Genomic DNA, 20,834 nt, shown 5'->3' with positions numbered 1-20,834 from the left:
CACTGCTTAATTATCATAGAAAAACCTCAAGTCTAGACAGTTGACGGCTGATTGGCGCAGATTGCAGCGGCCCTGCTTTCTGAGCCCAAGGCCGTGGGTTCGATTCCCACTACTGGAAAATGTTTGTGTGATGAGCATGAATGTTTTTCAGTGTCTCGGTGTTTATATATATTTTCTAAATATTTATGTATATTATTCATAAAAATATTCATCAGTCATCTTAGTACCCATAACACAAGCTACGCGTATTTTAATTTTAACGTAATTCTATAAATTTCATCGGTATTGATATCCGGAGCCGAATCACAAAACCACATTATTTCGCCACCTGGTTGTGATTTAACGCATATTATTATATTGTTCAATAATTTAATAATTAATAATTTAAACAGGTTGCAAATAATACAAAGTACAGTTATATAAGCGCTGGTATTTCGGCACATCCGATTGTTTGCAAATTTATAATATGCGGTCGTGGCAATGTTTTTATAGTTACTTAGTAATAAATTTAAAAACAAATTGTTGAACCCTCGTTTTGAAATAGTTCTTATATGAACAAAAAGAACCGACTTTCTTATAGAACTAAAAAGCAAGAAATAAATATTTTCAAATCAAATCAAATCAAATCCTTTTATTTGCATACATGTTTAGTCATAATATGTGACATGCAAATCTTAATTTAAACAAATTCATTTATGTAATAATTAATAAAACATCAAAATAAATAAAATCAAAATAATCGGCTGAATATAATAAAATTTCATTAATTTTACTGTATGGAACAATAAACATGGAATGTCAGTTGTGGAGTAAAAAATAACTAAACTAATAATTATATTTTATTATCCAAGAACTCTTTTACCGAGTATTTAGCATTTATCAACCAACCAGTCACGTAATTTTGCCTTGAATTTCAAAAATGGCAAATCTTTAATAGGCAATTTGTTGTAAATCAAAATCATATTATGATAACAACTTTTAGAACCGAGTGCTGTGTTACATCGCGGGTAGAATATTTTATTTCGGTAACGGGTATTGAAAGGTACAATATTTCCGCATGTTTCAAAAAAATCACTTCTTTACCTTTTTACGAAGCATGCTGATTCTGACAAATTTTTCAGTCGGTGCCAAGTAAAATGTAGAATTTTACTTTGTTTGGATAATCTACTTCGTATTCTTTTTTATATAGTAGCAAGGAAAATATCTGTAATCAGTCCGAAACAAAAAAAAAAAATTAGAATCGGTTTATAAATTACAGAGTTCTGAGCTAACCAACATAAAAAAAAGAATAAAAATTTAACCGAATTCCCTACTCCTTTTTGGTAAGTCGGTTAAATATAATAAAGTTACTGCTTAGATGTTAATTTAATTTCGGTGGTAGGGTTGCATATTTTTCTACATTTTTTTTCTTTATCAGGCTTTATAAAATATATATACCATCTATTATCTAAACGATAATTAAGGTCGCATCAAAATCCGTTCCTTAGCAAGAGTTAGGGATAAACAGACGGAAAGCGACATAAAAAGATACTATTCGGGTTAAAAGCTCTAATATTTTATAGCGGTGTTAGCCTAGTCAGGTCAGAATTTTTGCCTTCGCTTCGGAGGACCGAGTTCGAACACGGCACGCACTTCTACATTTTCTCTAAGTTGATTTTAAGCAAATAAAATATCAGTTTGCTTTAACGCTGAAGAAACTGCTCTATCGTTCTTCACAACAGTATCAATGGCATTGGAAAAATAAGACATACATCATCACCAGCTTTTGTAATTAAACATCATAAATCTCTGTTTCAAGGATGTTATTTAAGATTAGTTCTGAAACAAGAACGTCAACCATATAAAAATAATATCTCTTTATACGATGTTAGTACGCATCCAATCGTAAAGAGTGTGTATGCGACCTGAACACGCAAATACACCCGAATAATAAATTAAACAAAATTCCAATTTCTTATTCAAAAAACTACCTTAAGGATAACTCGTCAAAAATGAATGATTGTTAAAAAATGTTCGTCCTTAAAATGCAAAAGCCAACCAATATTTTATCCGAGGCAACTTTAATGAAATGATTAACATAAAATCAGTATTCAACCGTAACTACATCTATTAATCTGCGCTAACATAATCAATGTGCAATCGGCCGATTATCCACCATTTTGATTTTGCGTAATGGCGGTTGTCATCACGCGCTACGAGATATAATGTAAATTTATGTGAGTTTATCATTAGAGTAATAATATTATTGAAAAGCGAATCGAGTTTACTAATGTTAACTGTGTGCGAAGTGCGACATTTTCTACGTACGAGCCACGTTTACTTACTCGATCGCGTGATAGTTAACTACGTTTTATAAGGTATCAAATGAAATTTTCCACACAGATAGTTATTAAAACGTAGGCATCCGCTAAGATAGGATTTTTGAAAATTCTTACCCTAAGAGGGTTAAATGGGGCATGAAAGTTTGCATAAAATCATTTATTTATGAATTTGTTTTTCAAATTACATCCATTAAACTTTGATTTTAGGTTTTTGATTAATAATAAATTTCCTATTTTTTTCGAAGTAATTTACGTTCATATTTTTCTATTAGCAGCAAGACCTTTTTTTAAACCTTTGTAGTTAAAATTTGCCAAATCAAAAATCGAAATTAACGTGAGCGAAGCCACGGGCAAAAGCTAGTTTTTCATAAAGAATTTCATCACTTATCTTAGTACCCATAACACAAGCCACGTTTACTGTGAGGGTAGATAGCGATGTGTCTATTGTCGTAGTTTATTATCTATTTACTCATACTCTCGCATTAATAATATTAGTAAGGATCACATTGAATGCTCTGTGGAGTACAAGAGGCTTTCGATTCACCCCTACTAGTAGGGCTTCCAGTATATATTCTATTGATTGAACAACAAGCTCTGAGAGCCAATGTTCTTGTTCAGATGTTGTGTCGGAGAAAATTCTCGTTACCGAGGTGGATCGTTATCCTGAACAAGGCATCGTTCGGTATACAAATGGTTGATTTGTTTCTACGGGAATATGCGTGTACTCTAAGTTACTAAAACATCTACAAGATACTACATTGTGTTTGTTTGTGTTGTACCTACTCTAAGATATTTAGTATGAGTGGTATAATTTTAGATACCTACATTCCTGGTGTAGTGGTTTACGCTGTAGCCTTTAAAGTTTGAGGTTCTTACTTCAATTCCCGACTCGAATATTTATAGGTTTACGTTACTCTTAAACCAGTAGGGTTTTGATCACAGCTATTTCCTAATTACTTTACCGGGAAAGGTTTCTGTAACTACGTGTAGTAATACGAACCCCAAATGCAGGTGTAAGGTGAAGTTACAAGGTACAAGTTGCGCGTTTTACACAAGTCCAAGTCCAAAAGCAATGCTTCTTATATTTTGCATCCAATATCGTTCAATGTGGTATCTAAATTAAAACACTGTTGCCACTTAAATCAATTTCCAGTGTTTTTTTTAAATAGTCATGTAGATTTTATTTTAAAGAGGAAATTATCTCAAAGAGAATTTTTAAGGCTTACAGCATCTCTGGAGGATCAAATTGCTCAAGCTTTTAACTGCTTCTTTACATAATGTTATAGTTCTTAGTTCAACGTTCAGTTTATCCGTCCAACTAATTACGTTTACTAAGCTAGATTAGATACAACATATATTTATAAAAAAAAAAAAATTAAGTTGACCGACCATCTCCCACACATCGTTGGGTCCAGCAATTGATAAAGCGTTACAAGTCCCAAATAAATGGCATTTGTGAGATAAAAATATCAACTTTAGAATTCGTTAGTTTTAGTTTGATTGACAGTTGCATATTAAAGTAAGACGGCGCTCAAGGTGGTAGTGCAGGACATTTTCTCGCTAGAAGTCAAAAATCCTCATCATATCACTTCATGTTGTATGATGACGTCATATCAGAAAGCAGTGTTGCAATCCAAAAGCAAACGCGTTCGTAGTTTGACACTCGCCGCCTGCCTCTTACCATGACAAGACTCTCAGGTTTCCTAAGTGTTTAGACTAAAATTCTACTTGCAACTGTGTCAAAGAGACTCCTCTTGCGAGGAGTTTTCCTTTGAACCGGGATTTACATCTTTTCTTTATAAATAACACGCTGAAAGTCGTCTCGTAGTTCGAATACCCGCTTCAAAAGATCTCGGGTTTGCTTACCGGTTGAGTCAAATTAGGAAAAACAAACCTTGCGTTGAATTTTAATGAGAAAATGCTGCTTTAAGCGGTAATCATTTAGTATTTTACTTTTGTTTAACTGTCCGTTTTTGTTAAATGATGGAGATAATCAGAAAGATATTCCTTATTTGACTGATGGAATGTGTTGTTGTTTTCACACCTATTATTAACGAGAAAGTTTGGATGGATATTGGTTATTCAATACTTTTCCCAGAAAATGTAGGGTTACCTTGGGGACTGGTTTTTGACAGCTAGTTAGGTAGTATTTATAAATACAGAATCACCTTATATTCTGAGATACGTTATCTTTTAGAATTAAGTTGTTTAAGTTTGGAATAATTTCGTTTTACTTTCGATTATTATTGTATACTACCTGTAGCCCACATACTTCGTCTCTCACTAATCACGTGGAAACCGGTTTTTTGGGATAAAAAGTAGACCATATCACTCTCTGTTGCAAATCAAGTTGCTTATTTGCTTAGTTAGAGCGCTAAGGGAGGACAAACAAACGATTCAAAGTTGTACATAAATCGTTGTTAAAACAAATTTGACAGCCTGCTTCTATCCAATATCCAATAATTTTACAGGTCTAAATAAACTGCTATTTTCAGCACAATATAGTCAGTGGAAACGGACAAAACTACTTTTAAATTTAGTTTCAATTTAGTTTTAGTTTATAGATCTGTTTACAACAGTATCGGCACCATTAGAGGGTGTACGTTGTTGGATTCCACACATTTGCAAATTTAAACCACCCTAACTATTGAAATTTGTGTGCTTCCAGTACCTCCAGTGGTAGAATTATGCAAACCAAGAAAGCATCGTACAGCCTCTCAATTTAGAAGTGACGTTGTCAGTGTAGTATGTCGAACAGTTCGTGAAATACCGACAAAAAGAACACGAAAGCGGGTAGTCAAATTGTACCCGTGACATCCAACTTGCCATCTCGTACCTCCGCAGTGACGTCGTGACCACGATCCATTCAACTGGGTCGAAATATCGATAAATCCCATAATATTATAGTGCTATGTACCCTTTTAACTATATTTAAGAACTGTTGTGTGTTTTTGTTGTCCCAATCTTTAAACATTCCAGTTTTCTACGCGACAGATATTATTCTCGACTGTTACTATCAGCAAACATTATAATACAAACTCAGTGTTGAAACTTCACTATACAATTCCGGATTATGTTTAAAGTTTTATAACTGAAGGTAAATCTCATGTTTACTTTGTGATTATAAGTTTTCTTGTTGAGCATATTTCAACGAAAACTTAGCACAAACTTTACGCTTAAAATATACAATTTAGGGTATCTTGAATTGTCTCATTTTAAGGCCGTAATGGACTACGCCGGGCCAGTGCATATTGATGGACTCCACATGCCTTTGAGAACATTATGGAGAACTGTCAGGCATGCTGGTTTCCTCACGATATTTTCCTTCACCGTTGAAGCAAGTGATATTTTAATTTCTTAAAACGCACATAACTTACAAAAGTGAGAGGTTCGTGCTGGGAATTGAACTATGCCCCTCGAAAGTTAAGCCGAAGTCCGAAACACTAGGCTATCACCACTTCTTCTTGATATCTATTTAATTAGATTAATTGTTATTAAACTACCTTCTTTTGCGTAGTGGTAGTTCCATAAACGTTTTTAAGTGAGAGGTCCCAGGCACGAATCCCGTTTTGAATACATTTTATAGTCTAATCCTTAATTTTAGAATATCGTTAAACAAATATCAAATTAATGATCAATTTGTACATTCTACAACAACTCATTAAAATGCCACAAGGGGCGCTAGCTTTTATTATGTAATAGTATTATGGTCATTAAAGTTAACTAGTTATTACTCGCGTCTTTGACAGAGTTAAATTTAGTTTTCCTGTTTTCCCCTTTATTATGTTAATATAACATTGTTACTCTGTTGAAAGATATGGTGTACTCAATTCATATCTAACAAGCGGGTCCCAGTGAGACCCACCCCTACGTCTATGTAACACTTTTCCATCCCCATGACACCGGTTTAAATAAAAGCATACGAAAGTTAACTTATTTGTCAGGCTTAACAAATTGAAAGAAAGAATGCGATATACCATATAAATATATATATACATATATCTTTATATGTTCTGTACAATTTTAATGCTATCAAAACTAGTAAGTAAAAAGTAAGTCAAAAGTCAAAATTAGTACAATATAAATCGGCTCGGCCTCTTTAAACCGAAACATACACAAACATACCTAATATTATAGATACACAGACGCACTACTAGTAAAAGTTTATAAAAAGTCTGTGACGTTGATACAATTATGAGCCAGTTATTTCGAAATCGCTGTGACATTTTCACATTATTTATTTAATAAGCCTGGAGGATCTGATAAAAATTTTCCTTGAGCCACTGTCACGAAACGAATAATAATGTTTTTGCAAATATTCACTTGATGGCTTAATTATTTTAATAATTGATGAACAAACAATTTGAAGTACAGGTACATGAAATACAGCATTTCGTAGCAATTAAAATGTCACGATCAATTAGGTGACGAAGGGAAATCAGATGTGGAACAAAGTTTGTGACTGTGAACCGGAGTTGCGTGTGTAATGTAGCTTTACCTACTGTGACGCAACAGTGGAGCCCCAAAGTAAATATTAATTTCAAAGGACTCTCGATACTTCATAAGTGTCAGATCAAAATTAACATTTAACGTACTTGATTTAATATTTTGTTAATAAAATATCTGAGTATATCTTAACACTCTATCTCAGTTCTATTAGGGGCATATCATTAAAAAAAATTAAAATTAAATATTGGAAACTCTTCCATTACAATTAGAATAAACTTAACAGATTACAAATGATTATAACATAAATTTGGTTTAAAATATTGCGTAAATCTATAGGATCCTTTTTTGAACTCTGTTGAAAAGAGAAAGACTTTGTATAAATAATATGACAATTTCATTGTCGAGATAAGACGGTATTAATACAGCAGCTTCAACAGGCTCTTTGAAATAACAACCTTCTATTTTAGTAGAGCGCAACACTGTAGTTTTGTAACTTCTGGAATCTCGCGGAACTTGTGAACAAATTCAATTATGCCTTCACCTCGGATTATGTGCTAATTAAAAACCTTTTTCTTTCAATTTGTTAAGCCTGACAAATGAGTTAACTTTTGTATGCTTTTATTTAAGCCGGTGTCATGGGGATGGAAAAGTGTTACATGGACGTAGGGGTAGGTCTCAAAGACCCGCTTGTTATATATAAATTGAGTATACCATCTTTATAGTGTATAATATTTAAATGGGTTAATTTTTTTCATGTAAATAAATTAAAGGAAAATTACATATTATTTAATTGTTAATTAAAATATTTAAGCATTAAAAAACAAACACAACTATCAATCTTAATGTTTTCATAGTTTTTAAAAAAAAAAAAATTATGACACCCCTGATTCAAACTCCGAGTCTAACTTTTGTAGAATTTACGATAATTTCTTTTTAATTTTTATAAAAACCTCAGACCTATAAAATTATATATTGGCAACTAAAGTCATAAACAAAAATAAAAAGACTATAAATATAAATATAAATATATATAAAATACTAAATACGAAGTAAAGAACTGAGATCATATTATTAACACAAAATAGCGCAAAATTGTTACACTAAATGCGGGGATTTGTCTCACAGACCTTTTTCAAGTTTGTATACGTGTAACTCTCAGTGCAGTGGCTATCCCACTGTTGTATTACCTGCAAAGCTTAGACCGACTAAACAGCTCCAGCTACTGAGAAGAACGGCAATCACGCATGCACAGGAACCGAATTATTCAAGAATAAAATTCCCCAGGTCTGGTTAAACAACTTAAATAAGAAAGCTGAGTAAAGAACTCACCAGGACTGGGCTGCACTCTGAAAACAGAGTCAGGTGCTCAAATCATCGATATCTTAAAGACGTTACTAGAGTATGTCTACTATCAGAAATGTCGCGTGCTACGGAAACAAAACCTGAGAGTGGGATTTTTCAACGAAAGGCTTGCATACTATGCAACGGGTTAAGGTTGAAATCCACTTAGTGTCTACGACGCCATCGACAAAATCATATAAGCATGAATGAAATGATTTTAAATGACTAAATCATATAAAATAACTTTAAATCTTGCAATCAATTTATTCAGATTGTTATTTCTAGAGTTAAAATGTAGAAGCTTGCGTGTTGAAAAGCTATTCCCAAAATGAAGAAATTGTACGCCGAACAAAACAATTACAGATCGGAAACACTTAATTGGTGTAGTTCCTCAACCGAACCGCCCAACCATTACTACAACTCAAAATGTTCTGCATTTTTTTGAATTATATTTCCTTATCTTGGAAAAGTCAGTGGAAAGAATAATAACGGTAACAAAGAAAAGAAAAAACAATTATTTTTCAAGATAGCGAGTTGAGTGGTATTCAAAGAGGGAAGTTGAATAATTTGTAAAATAAAAGGCTGCTAGTTGGCGTCCTAGTTTCGAAGAAAAACAAGTTGATTACGAAAATATTATGAGCTGAGCCAAAGATAGTCTTACTCGTTCTACAAGACAAAATAGAGGATGATACAACAAAATGAGAATCAAGAAATAATTAATTCATAATAGATGTTTATTTGATTATGAAACAGTATAAACAAAGAATAAAATAAAATAAATATAGCATAGCATCATACAAGACTTATATATATTTATTTTCCTATTATTGAAAATAGAGCTGGCTAATTAGTATTCTCCTTCGTCCAAAAAAGCTTTTATTTCCAACCCGCATTGCAGCAGCATCGTAGATTTGTGCTCTTAAACAAAAAAACAATGGGATAGTAATAAGGGTGCACCTCATCTCCATCGATATGCTTACTTCACTGCTAGACATAATATCTGCCGTGGAGATCTTCACATTGCATGGCCTAGCGACTAAATATTTTCCAATCGAAGTTCCCAGACATTTTCATTAGGAAAGATTGAGGTTTGTCGCAATTAGGATAACTGGTAATTAGCGATTTGAAACTTCAAAGCTTTCTGATTCGTACCTAGGCAGCCCGAGATAGTACTGAGGCAGTGTTATATATTTCCAATAGATAAGTATCTACCTGTCGGCCAGGTCGGGCTTCGTCGGCAATCAACTTTTACAGCCTGCCGCTCAATGTTGCCAGTATGCTAATTTAACGTTCATTGGTAAACGCTGGTCGGATTATGGTCCCGCGGCGGATTAATATTATGTGATTTTACCCAATAATGAATATGTACATAGCAAAATTCCAACTTTTTAGAATTATTTTAAAATCAAGCAACATCAGTGCCAGCAGTGAAAAACTTGCCTTATTCAAAATGTTGCATTCGTAGGTATAGTTGACTTAATAGGTTCATGCTTTAATTCCCCTTTTGAGTAATTATAAAAAAAAAACCATAGGCTAGGGTGCGTTTGAAACCTCTTCAAGATTTACTGGATATAATTTTCACGATAATAATCAAGTCATCGTCATCATCCCTCTAACAGAGTGACGTCTAGTTCTGTACACGGTCTTCTGTAGGGAGTTAAACAATCCACAATCCTAGGCCGCTTCCTCCAGCGGCTCCCAGTTTCACTTCGACTTGATGTCATCTGTCGACTTCGACTTCACTTTTATTTTATTTATTTTTATTTTTTTATTTATATATATGTATCAAAACAAGGTTTACTATGACCCACAAATATTTGAATATATTTAGGTAAAAGTCATAATTTGGCCCTGGTGTGGGTGAGTATCTGACTCCTAACTAGTTATAACTGTATTTAGGATATCACATATTCTACTTTGGGTTTCGGAGTTCGAATCCTAGCACGCACCCTTTTACTTTTGTAACTTATGTGCGTTTTAAGCAATAAAACTATGACTTGCCTCTATGGTGAAGGAAAGCATCGTGAGGCAACGTCACGAAACGAAATGGGGTGGTTAAATGACACTTTTCACTTTGGAAACCAAGTTTATTTGCTATACCTTCACATGTCAAAACTGCGGTCCTTAACGCAGTTTGGCTTGCTTGATCGGGCTTACTTTCAACGGTGAAATAGGTTCTTAGCGAGAAACAGTTAGAAGAAACGTAAAATAATACTTTTATTCTACTTTCGAACGCTTCCTCTATTCAGTACAACATACTCGTTAATCAATAGACAGTGTTACATAATAAAAGTTACTAGCCAGGTCGAGAGGTATTAGTTCCGGCAAACCAGTAGTTATTTTGAGTAAATTAGATAATGTTGATATTATTTAAGTAATCCGAAATAAGCACATCTCGAGCCCGGATTTAACGCGAGCTGCGGTCTTTGAGGGGCTTTGAGGTAACCGCAGAGCTGTTCAAACTAGTTCACTACATTTGCTACACACTATACGTTATGTTTAGCATTAAGGGTAACCGAATTTTCAATGAGGTCGGTATACATAGGGTGTGTTGGTTTAAGACTACAAACTTCTTAGGTTGAAACTCTGGACTGAATAGCGTTAAACAGGTTTTCGGTGATAAGGGAATATTTGCATTTCCTGCGAAATTGTATGAATAGTGCTGTGGATTTCATGACGGAGATGTTATTCTGGAGTTAGTAGTTCAATATTAGATGAATCAGATAAGGCAAATAAAATTTTCATTTATAGTGAAAATTCAGACAGTTCTTGGTTAATTACTAAGATCTGACCCTATAGATATCCTAGTTGGGGGTCCAGGGTAATTTTAGAAAAACATTGTAATTTTAAGCAAATAAAAACTATTATTATTATTGTTATTTCTTCCCCAATCCTACAACTTAGGAGTGGATACTGGAGTTGCGTAGTGTGTCCAAGCTCCTTATTACTTCTATTTTGAGAGATACATAGCAGAGAGCTAACAACGCTGATGCTGACGAGCTAGTAAAGTTTATCGCATTTGGCATCTTCACTCAAAGGAGAAAAGGAGAATTTAACCCTAGTCACCTACTTCAATATAGATTGTTCGAGTAATTAATTAAAACTCCTATTTTGAGATCTTAAGTATTGACATTAACCTTGACCGACCGCCTTAAGGAGCCCTCCGAGGAGCCTCGGCAAACCAAGAAATTGTGTCTGATCAAGTCTCAGACAATTGATAATTTCAATAGCGATCATCTATTAAAAAATACAATAAGTCTTTATAATTAAATTTAAACGCTTTAGTGATTCCTTAAATTTCTTTCATCCAAGCAAAACTCTATACAAATTCAAAATTCATTTATAACAAGTAGGCCTCCACCATATTTAAATGTTTTCTTTAAATTTGACCAAAAGGTATTGCTTAAGTTCAACGTAATTCATTCTATTATATATTAAAAAATCTTTATCAGCGGTGCCCATAACAAGATCCAGTAGAAGATCACACCATAAAAGTACGCAATATAGTCAAACCTGTCTGTCTCTTCTAACGTCGCGCGTCGGTAAGCTGTCAATTTTTTCTAACTGATTACGCGGCTGATTCAAGTATATTCGCTGGTATCTCGCAATATAGGCACCCAACTTACTTCTTCTTTAGTGACTATCATAACTTTCTTATGAATTTGTTGCCCAAATTTTGTTCACATAAATTACATACATTTCGTTTTGTTTTTCGTTTAAATATAGGGTATATATAGTAAAGCAGTAAGACACACGCACTATACTACGTTTTACATTATCAGCTAATGTGATTACTTCGGTCAGTCTTAAACAAATCAGATATATCATTTGCAAACGGTACAATTTCACAACTGTCATTTACATAGACCAAAAACAAAAAAAAAATAGAACCCTGTAGGACACCCAGTTACGTTGTATTGTTAATTTATTTTAGGTGGCCTATTGAACAATTTTGTTTGTCCATAGTGGTGTGGCAGGAGTGGCAGGTGCATGTTACGTCAACACCGGCGGAGGTGGGTGGGCCAGCGCTGCTGACTTGTGCGACGCCGACCGCGGTTAGAGACCATTCATCCGTTGCTGCGTGGTACAGAGACGACGCCGTTCTATCAGCAGGGGATCATTACTGTAAGCTAAACAAATTAAATGCAATTAATGTTTCGAGTTGAATTCATAACTGCATCGTATGTTCCAACACAACTTTCAACTTGGATCGAAGATAAAACTTCTAGCAACGATCTTCTAAAATTACGACCTGTTTACCAAACATATAGGTACATTCAACCCAATCTAAGAGATAGACTTTCTAGCAAACTTGTATTTCGCTATAGTTCTACACTTTCAAAATTATAACGTAAACCTCTATAAATATTGAAAATCCAAAAAAAAAACTATATCTAACCTTATTTTGCTTTTGCGTTACCTTTGGCAACCTTCCAATTTATACGTGGCCCGTCTATCTGCCTTCCGCTACGAATCACCTTTATTTGATTACGTTTTCTTTTTAATTCAAACAAATTCCCCTTGGGGATCGGTTTATTCAATTTTAAGTAAAAATCTTCAAAGCTTAATTTCGTTTGTGGCAGACGTTAATTTGGCATTTTGGAACGAACGTAATCTGTATTGGCTGCAATAAAATTACCTCCTGTTACATAACAGTTGGTATTATCGACTTTTGTAGCCTGGAGTGCGCTCGCTGCCAAGCTTTGGGAAAAAATTCGGGTGGAATCTGGCGGAATACTTGCAATGCTTACTTTTTCATTTGCATAGAAAATGAACCACCCTTATCATGCTATCACAACCTGTTTATCTGGGGAAAAACTATCGCTATGCTTATTTCTGCCGCTAAGCAGCAATGTTGCAATGCTGTGTTCCGGTCATGAACATGTCATGAAGGGCATGGTTGCCGGTATAATTACAGACACATAAGGCTTAACACTAACGCCCAAATTGATGGACACAGGACGGCATGGTGCAGGACGTGCTCCTTGCATGCCCTGTGAAGTGTAGCTCTGTTTGTTTTCAACTTACTCTTCAGATGGGTCAAAAAAATGCTAGACTAAATTTAAGATACCTACTTTTCCAAAAACTGCCTTTTGACGAAAGGGAAAAAGAGTTTATTTATTGTATCTACTTGTGGAAAACAGATCAATCAATAATTTATTGTTTTAAATGGTTGTAGTTACATAAGTAGGTTTCATTATTCAACCAGTACCTAATTGGATACTTAAATTAATGAGAGCACTGGGTTACAGCTAATATCTGTTCATTAATCCATGTAGGCCAGATTTACCGTTCTCCAATTCACCCAATAAATAATTCGAATGTGGACAAATCAACCTCACTGGTTGCAATGTTGAGCGCTGTGGTGTTGCTAGTTAGAGGTGTTCTGTTTAATACCATTCAATACAATTTAGATATAAATAATAACTTCTGTTTTTTTTTCTCTTCTGGTTTAGTGTAACGCTTGTGTCACCGATAAATATGTGGCACCAAGCAATTTAATGTTCTTAGTTTTCAATCTCAACCACCCGTTAATGGGTTGTTGAGATTACTTAACGATCATAGAAGTCATTTTAGTATAAATTATTTTAATTTTTTTGTTATCGAGAGACCTTTGTATTGTGTGACTTTTCCACTCTTGACTGCAATATCACTTACTGGTAAGGATGATATCGTGTAAGATGGTAGGGGAATCGAAGTTATATTAAACCTAAACCCCTAATCGCTTTCTACGCATTATCGTACCGGAACGTATAAATCGAACGAACGAACGAGGTATGAGGGACTAGCCACGGCCGAAGCCTCCCAACAGGTTATACCAGAGAAAATTCAAAAATTATAAATTCCCGACTGGCCCCTGCATAGAATCGAAGTGGGACGCACAGCGCTCAGCATTCTTTAAAAATAGTGTTATTTAACCTAAAGTGTTCTTTTTTATTGGAACAGCTGGCCCGACCCTGCTGGTTGACGAGGGCTGGAAGCTGATCGTGCGCTCCGTCCGCGTTGAGGACTCACGTGCTCAATACTCCTGCTCCGTTCTGGACTCGCTTACGGGCGAGCGACGCAGGAGTCCTCCGATCAGTATCGATGTTGCTCGTAAGTGTCAGATCATGTACAGGATCATCAACTGTTTGTTCATTATCATCAGAACCATTCTACTCACAAATAATGCTCCTAGAATAAATAATAATAAATAATAAATAAATAAACTACGACCATACACACATCGCCATCTAGCGCCAAAGTAAACATGGCTTGTGTTATGGGTAATAAGATGACTGATAAATAATTATATGAATAATATACATAAATACTTATTATACATAGATAAACACCCAGACACTGAAAAACATTCATGTTCATCACACAAACATTGTCCAGTTGTGGGAATCTTACCCACGGCCTTGGCTCAGAAAGCAGGGTCGCTGCCCACTGCGCCTATCGGCCGTCAATAGTTTGCAAATCTCTTAGCTGAAAAAATATTGGCGGTTCTATGTTCTCCTTAAAAGGTACAAGATCTTGAAAGATAGAAGGCAAAAGTGGCATCGGAAGGAGAAGAAAATCCTGGTTGAATAACCTTCGTCACTGGTTCAATAAAAGCACTCGGTCACTTTTCAGAGCTAATGTGCTAAAGTTCAGTTTGCTAGAATGATCGTTGAACTTTGTTAGAGTGGGTACTTTAAGAAGAAGAAGATGTTCTTCTTACTTACGTTATGCCTCAGTTTCACTTATGAATGAATCATCTTCATTTGTGATCCAGGTGTGGATGTGAAGTGTAAACTCTTTGCTATTCTTACAATCTCTTAGGCGCTACGAGCAAAACGTCTTAAGTAACCAAGCATTAAGTGGAGTCAAATCAGTGGTTTTATTTTAATTATCTTAATCACAATTACATCTCCATTACCTTTATCGCTTTTTTTTACCATAGTCGTTATTTTGGATATTTAACTGTCGTGAGTAAAATTAATTTTATAACAGCGAGATACGTGGTTTTTTGTCGAAGTATGCCTGACTCATTTTGAATCCATTCAAAGGTCGCATCGAAATTTTCTTTGTGCCACATCGCATTTGCAAGCTTAATTCTGTTAACTTCGAATAGCTACCAAAATAGTAAGATACTCCGATGAAATAATATTACTTCATCGGAGTAATAGTACTTTGCGGAAATCCATAATATATTATGAAAATTAAGCTTAATTAGCTACACTCCGCGAACAGCAGCAGAATCTGTATGGTGTAAATGTATAATTACTTCAATCCGTATACTCCACAACAAGCAGATCCTCGGCAATGTAGGGTACATTGCCGAGGATCTGCACGCACGTTTCGCTCCGAAACCGGAGTATCCTCAGGAGATGTTGACTTTACAATGAATATCTAATTGTTAAAACAATTATTCATTATACGGATTGAAGTAATTATAAATTACACCATATGACCATACAGATTCTGCGGCTGTTCGCGGAGTGTAGTAAATTAAGCTTAATTTTCATAAGATAAATATTTATTATTATTATTATTATAAAAGTCTACGTGGGCAACGTTGTTATTGACATAGTATAAAAATGAAAGCTTAATTGGATTATGCTTCTAAAATCTACTTGTTATTTTCTCATTCAGTCTTGTCTTTGAGTTTTCCTTTGATAACGATTTGAGGTTGATCTGAGTCTCAGTTCTTATGGCATTAAAATTGTATTTTAATTGCACAAATTGTTATGTACTTTGTGTAGTATTTAGTCCTTTCTGACGATATAAGCTTCATAAAAATGGGCTATTTCTTTCTGAATTTGCCACTTATAATCCAACTTTAATGAACTTTTTACTTTGAGTTTTATCTTAACATTACGTACAGTAATTAATAATTCCAACAGACATTCTAATTTGCAGTATTCGCTATTTAAATACTCTTATTATAAAATAGGAAGCTCTTTGACTTCTGTGCGAAATGTACTTCATGTAATTAATCCTCTAATAACATGCTACAGTAATTTAACGCTCTTCAAATTATCTTTCCATTAATAAACTTGCTGAGTGCTGAGCTCAAGCTTTATTGACATTAATACAAAGTAGTATTGCCCTAGTTTTAAAACATGAACAAATATACGTTTAATGACCATAGCTGTCAGTTTAAAGAAATGATAAATTTTGGTCAGTTGGAAATCCATTGCAATACAATAAATATTATAAACGATACAATGGCATATAATTTAATAGATCGAAGATTAACTTTGAATTGTCAAACTGGATAAAGTTATATTAACCGTTGTGAAGGTGTTATGGTTTTATTAAATCCATCTTTTATTTGTCTGAAACCTGAGAAAGCATAATATATACTAGAAACATTTATCTAGAACTCTCAGGATGACTCATTTGTTAACTTATCTTTCTCGAAGATGGCTGCGATTATTGCATAGAAGCTGGCGTTACTTTGCGTTATTCCATCATATCCGACCCCGGAGCATCCTCAGGAGATGTTGGCCTTACAATGAACATTGTATCCGTCGAATTAATACAAAGTAAGCTATTATATTTCGCGCACAACTCGGCCGTATTGAGTCATACCGCCTGAGGTAATATAGTACCACTTCTGTTCAAGGACAAGTCAAATTCAGGTTTGAAAAACGTAGCCCTTTTTAGAGACTAGTGAATTTAGTTTAGTTAAGAAATTTTAGTACAGAAGAATTTGCACCATTTGCTGTATAAAATAAAAAACAGTTCTTTTAACATAACAACAAACATTGTCTAAATAAATGAAAAAGGTCTATGTGTGTATTTGGTAATCCTAGTTAATATTATGAATGAGATGCTGTTTTAGTTTATTTGTTTGTTTCCACCTCATAACTAAGCAACCAATAATCTTGTGATTTATGGTATAGAGTTACTTGAAAGGACGAAGGGTAACGTGGGACACTTTGTATCCGTGGAAAACCAACCGTTCCCACGGGAATTGTAAGGATATGGATTCTTACAAATCCCGTTTAATAGTAAACACGGACGAAAAATGCGGGAAATAACATATACATATAACTTTTCGACCATTGACACCTTTTTTGTACTGCAATCTCCTTTCATCCTTTGTGTTTGTTCCTGCATAGCTATGAGTACGTCTACCGCGCCGCGTGCTCTGTGGGGCGGGGTGTGGGAGGCCAGCGCAAGGCGCGGCGGGGACGCCGTGCTCCCGTGCCTCGCGCACGCCAACCCACCACCTACCATCATGTAAGTACCTTTTTACAGACTAACAGTGCACGTAGCTTGAAGGACCGATCGACGCTCGGGTCGGCTGAAATGGCTGGGTTTATAATTGCGACAATATTAGACTGCCCTGGGTAGTGCAGTTTTTAGTTTTTTTTTTATTTTTATTCATCTCACTAGATTTAATTTAAGTGTATGGTTTACGCTCCAGAGACGGGCGATAAGAACTGCGACTCAATCTTGCACTATAGCAGTATTATCGAATTTTGGTTTCATGATACACATTACCTTATGATCGCCTTATTTTCAACTTACTGCTAAGCGATTTAGTGTTCCGGTGCGATGTCGCGTAGAAACCGATTAGGGGTATGACTACCTTTCTCCCTAACAGGTTAGTCCGCTACTATCTTAGACTGCATGCGTGTAATAACGTTACACCAGGTGAGATTGCAGTCAAGGGGTAACTGGTAGTGGAATAAAAATAAAAAACGTGTGTGTACTTATGTCGTGTACATAAGTACACACACGTTAGAAGTTATACTTCTTTGGCGTAACAAGACAAAAATGTTTTCAAAATCACAACAATCATACACCTTATTCTACGTTTGTAGAGAAAACAACACTAACAATAGAAAAAATAGATATACTACAAAAGAAACTGTACACTGTCATACCTATAGCTAACTTCTTGGTGCCGGATTTTTGTGACGGTGTGCGCAAGTATCGTAAAAAGTGAGCTGGCGGACGATGTATTCCCATTGATGTTTTGCAACTACCTTAATCCTGCTAAAATCGTGTAGCAATATGCGCGCGCATTTCGTTTCATCGTATAATTTCACTCCCATGATTTTTTCCTAACGCCGCTTAAGAAGTATAACTTAATAAATATAAAAAAGTCCCTTGTCCCACTTGTCATATATATTAAAATAGTCAGAACATGTTACATAATAGGTATTTTGTTTTCATTGGGACACCCAAGGCATAGAAACAAACCTACAAGTATGTTAAGTGGTTGTTTAGAAAGTAAACAGCTTAACTCGCACGTGTATTGGTTGTGTGTAAACCACGCTAGTTTTAACTCGCTAAGACATTATTAGCTTTGTGTTCGTATTGAAAGCAAACACAACATTATTGAATACTAACGTAATGTAAAGGGAGAGTAATCCGTACTAATATTATTGGATAGAAGCAGTGTTACTTTGCGGAATTCCATATCATGGAAATTAAGCTTCATTTGCTGTTCTCCATGAAAAGCAGGAGAATCTGTTTGGTGTTATTTATAATTTCTTCAATCCTTATACTCCACAACAAATAGATATTCGGCAATGTACCCTCTTCGCACGTTTCACTCCGAAACCGGAGCATCATCAGGAGGTGTTTACTTTACAGTTAATAATTGTTAAGTGAAAAATTCGCCAAATGTTCTTACCCCACCTTATCTATCTAAGCCCCTCCCACCTCATTAGTACCTCTGAATATGTTCAATAGAGGTGATGTTTATAACTTTATTTGTTCGTTTAGTAATTCGAACCTCTTATTATTATGTTTAATAATTTCCAATAGTTCCCTTAAATCAAGTCTCAAGCCTTCGTCGCAAGTATGTAATATTTTGTATAACATTATAAATTACACCATACAGATTCTCCTGCTTTTCGCGGATAATAGCAAATAAAGCTTTATTTACATAACGTACTAATATTGTCAATGCGACATTATGTTTATTTGTTAGTTTGTCTTTCCTACACTTCCTTACTAAGAAATCAAACTACCTGATTTTTGGCAAAGATTTAGTTGAAAAGACGAATAGTAACATAAATATAGCAAACGGTTACCACGGGTTTCGTAAAAAAAATTAAAAAATACGTACGAAGAACGCGGGCAAAAGCTTGTATTAATACCTATAAGTCAGATTGGGCTTACAGAACAATTGTTTCATCATAATATACTTCAGTGTTGGGTACTTATTCGTAAGCCTATAAGTCTTAATGATGAAGCATCATTTGGAAAATATATAGAATCAAGAATTAATCTCTAACAGTATTGCGAATATGTAAAACAAAATTTGTAACAAGATATTTGTGTAGCATTGATTAATTATTGATGAAAACATTCAGCGTCCTTGTTTCCTGTTCTATGTGATAAGGGCATATTTGCCACTTACGCATAAGGCTATAGTCGCTGTTTAAAGATAAACAAGAGTCAGATAAAATTCGTTCAAAATAACTAATTATACGATGATATTAACCAATTAAATCTTAAACCAATTAAGTCAGCTACGCCGGAACAGAAATATGACCTTGAGTAACTGGATTTTGTTAATTTCTAGTGCATTTTTAATCTCTAATTATTATGAAACATGACCTCATCCTCATGTCCTAATGAGCTATTTCCGAAATTATTCTAGGAAGTCGCGAAATAAGAAGTCCAATTCGAAGTTACAACATGTTGTGTAAAAATGAAACACACCGCGATACTTAATTTGCACACTCGATTTATTATACTAAAATGGTTGTGTCCTATTCGAAGTCACAGCCAAAAGTGCCCTGTGGTGTCATGCCACCCTCAGGCCAGATCCGCTATATTTTCCCCCTTCTTGGTGACCTGATGCTGACGTCACAACAACCGACAAGCTGCCGAGGTGGCGCTTGCGTCGATCTTTGTACATCGTCGCACACGAAACGCGCGATGTTGCCAACAGTTGGTTTGCGCTGCAACATACAATACCAATTTAAAAAAGTGTGTGCGTGTAACCTTTATGCGCGACTGAAGTAAAACTTTTATAATTATTTATCGATGAAAAAGTAAAATTTTCCTTGGACATGTCTTCATAAGAATTTGTTTGTATAATTTATTTATTACAAAAATAATAAATAAACACGTATATTCAGAGATTTTCAAAAAACTTTGCAATTTAAAATATTTTTTTTACAACTGTTGAATTTTTATGCAATTTGCTATTCACAATTGATCCGTTTGTAAATATTGGGCATAAATAAACCTAATGGATTACGCCATTTGCCACTAGCTGGCGTATAAGTCAAGAAGCGTTGACTATATGACAAATACTCACGACCAATCCAAATTATTATTTTTAAATAGCGGAAACTACACAGACGTCTGACGTAAGCGTTACTTTCGTCAGAAGAAAATCTGAGTTACTCCCTAGTCGCACCTAAAGAAGTTTTACTTCAACCAGCAAACAAAGTGGAAACTTCTCGGTGGAAACACGCCCAGAATTCCAGTATCAAAAAGACTTATAACACATTATAAGGACTCTCCACTAAAAAGTAAATTTCGAAACACATATTTCTACGTTTTCTCTATGAGTTATTCTGCAAAGCTCTTTGATAAATTGCTCTCATAAATCAGCAACGCTCGCCTATCTTCGTTACTACGGGTACAATCCGGTAATAGCTCCCATCCGGATATTTTCGTGTGTTTAATTTATACCATCTTCCTGATATTTCCACGTGTATAATTTATGCATCCGCCGCAAATATCCGGTTTAATAGTGGATAGTCTCCTTTTACC

General features: G+C 34.8%; 1 protein-coding gene across 1 annotated transcript in view; it reads left to right on the top strand.

Moving 5' to 3' along the window:
• LOC120630986 (Down syndrome cell adhesion molecule-like protein Dscam2) overlaps nucleotides 1–20,834 on the top strand; it is a 155,240-nt gene that overhangs the window by 74,017 nt on the left and 60,389 nt on the right. The window contains exons 3-5 of the mRNA XM_039900372.1: nucleotides 12,078–12,236; nucleotides 14,058–14,207; nucleotides 17,207–17,327. Of these exons, the coding sequence (XP_039756306.1) occupies nucleotides 12,078–12,236; nucleotides 14,058–14,207; nucleotides 17,207–17,327 (430 nt within the window). The remainder of the gene's footprint in view (nucleotides 1–12,077; nucleotides 12,237–14,057; nucleotides 14,208–17,206; nucleotides 17,328–20,834) is intronic.

The sequence above is a fragment of the Pararge aegeria genome, chromosome 2 (assembly GCF_905163445.1).
Source record: "Pararge aegeria chromosome 2, ilParAegt1.1, whole genome shotgun sequence".
In the NCBI taxonomy this organism is placed as follows: domain Eukaryota; kingdom Metazoa; phylum Arthropoda; class Insecta; order Lepidoptera; family Nymphalidae; genus Pararge; species Pararge aegeria.
This window is presented reverse-complemented; position numbering and strand designations above follow the sequence as displayed.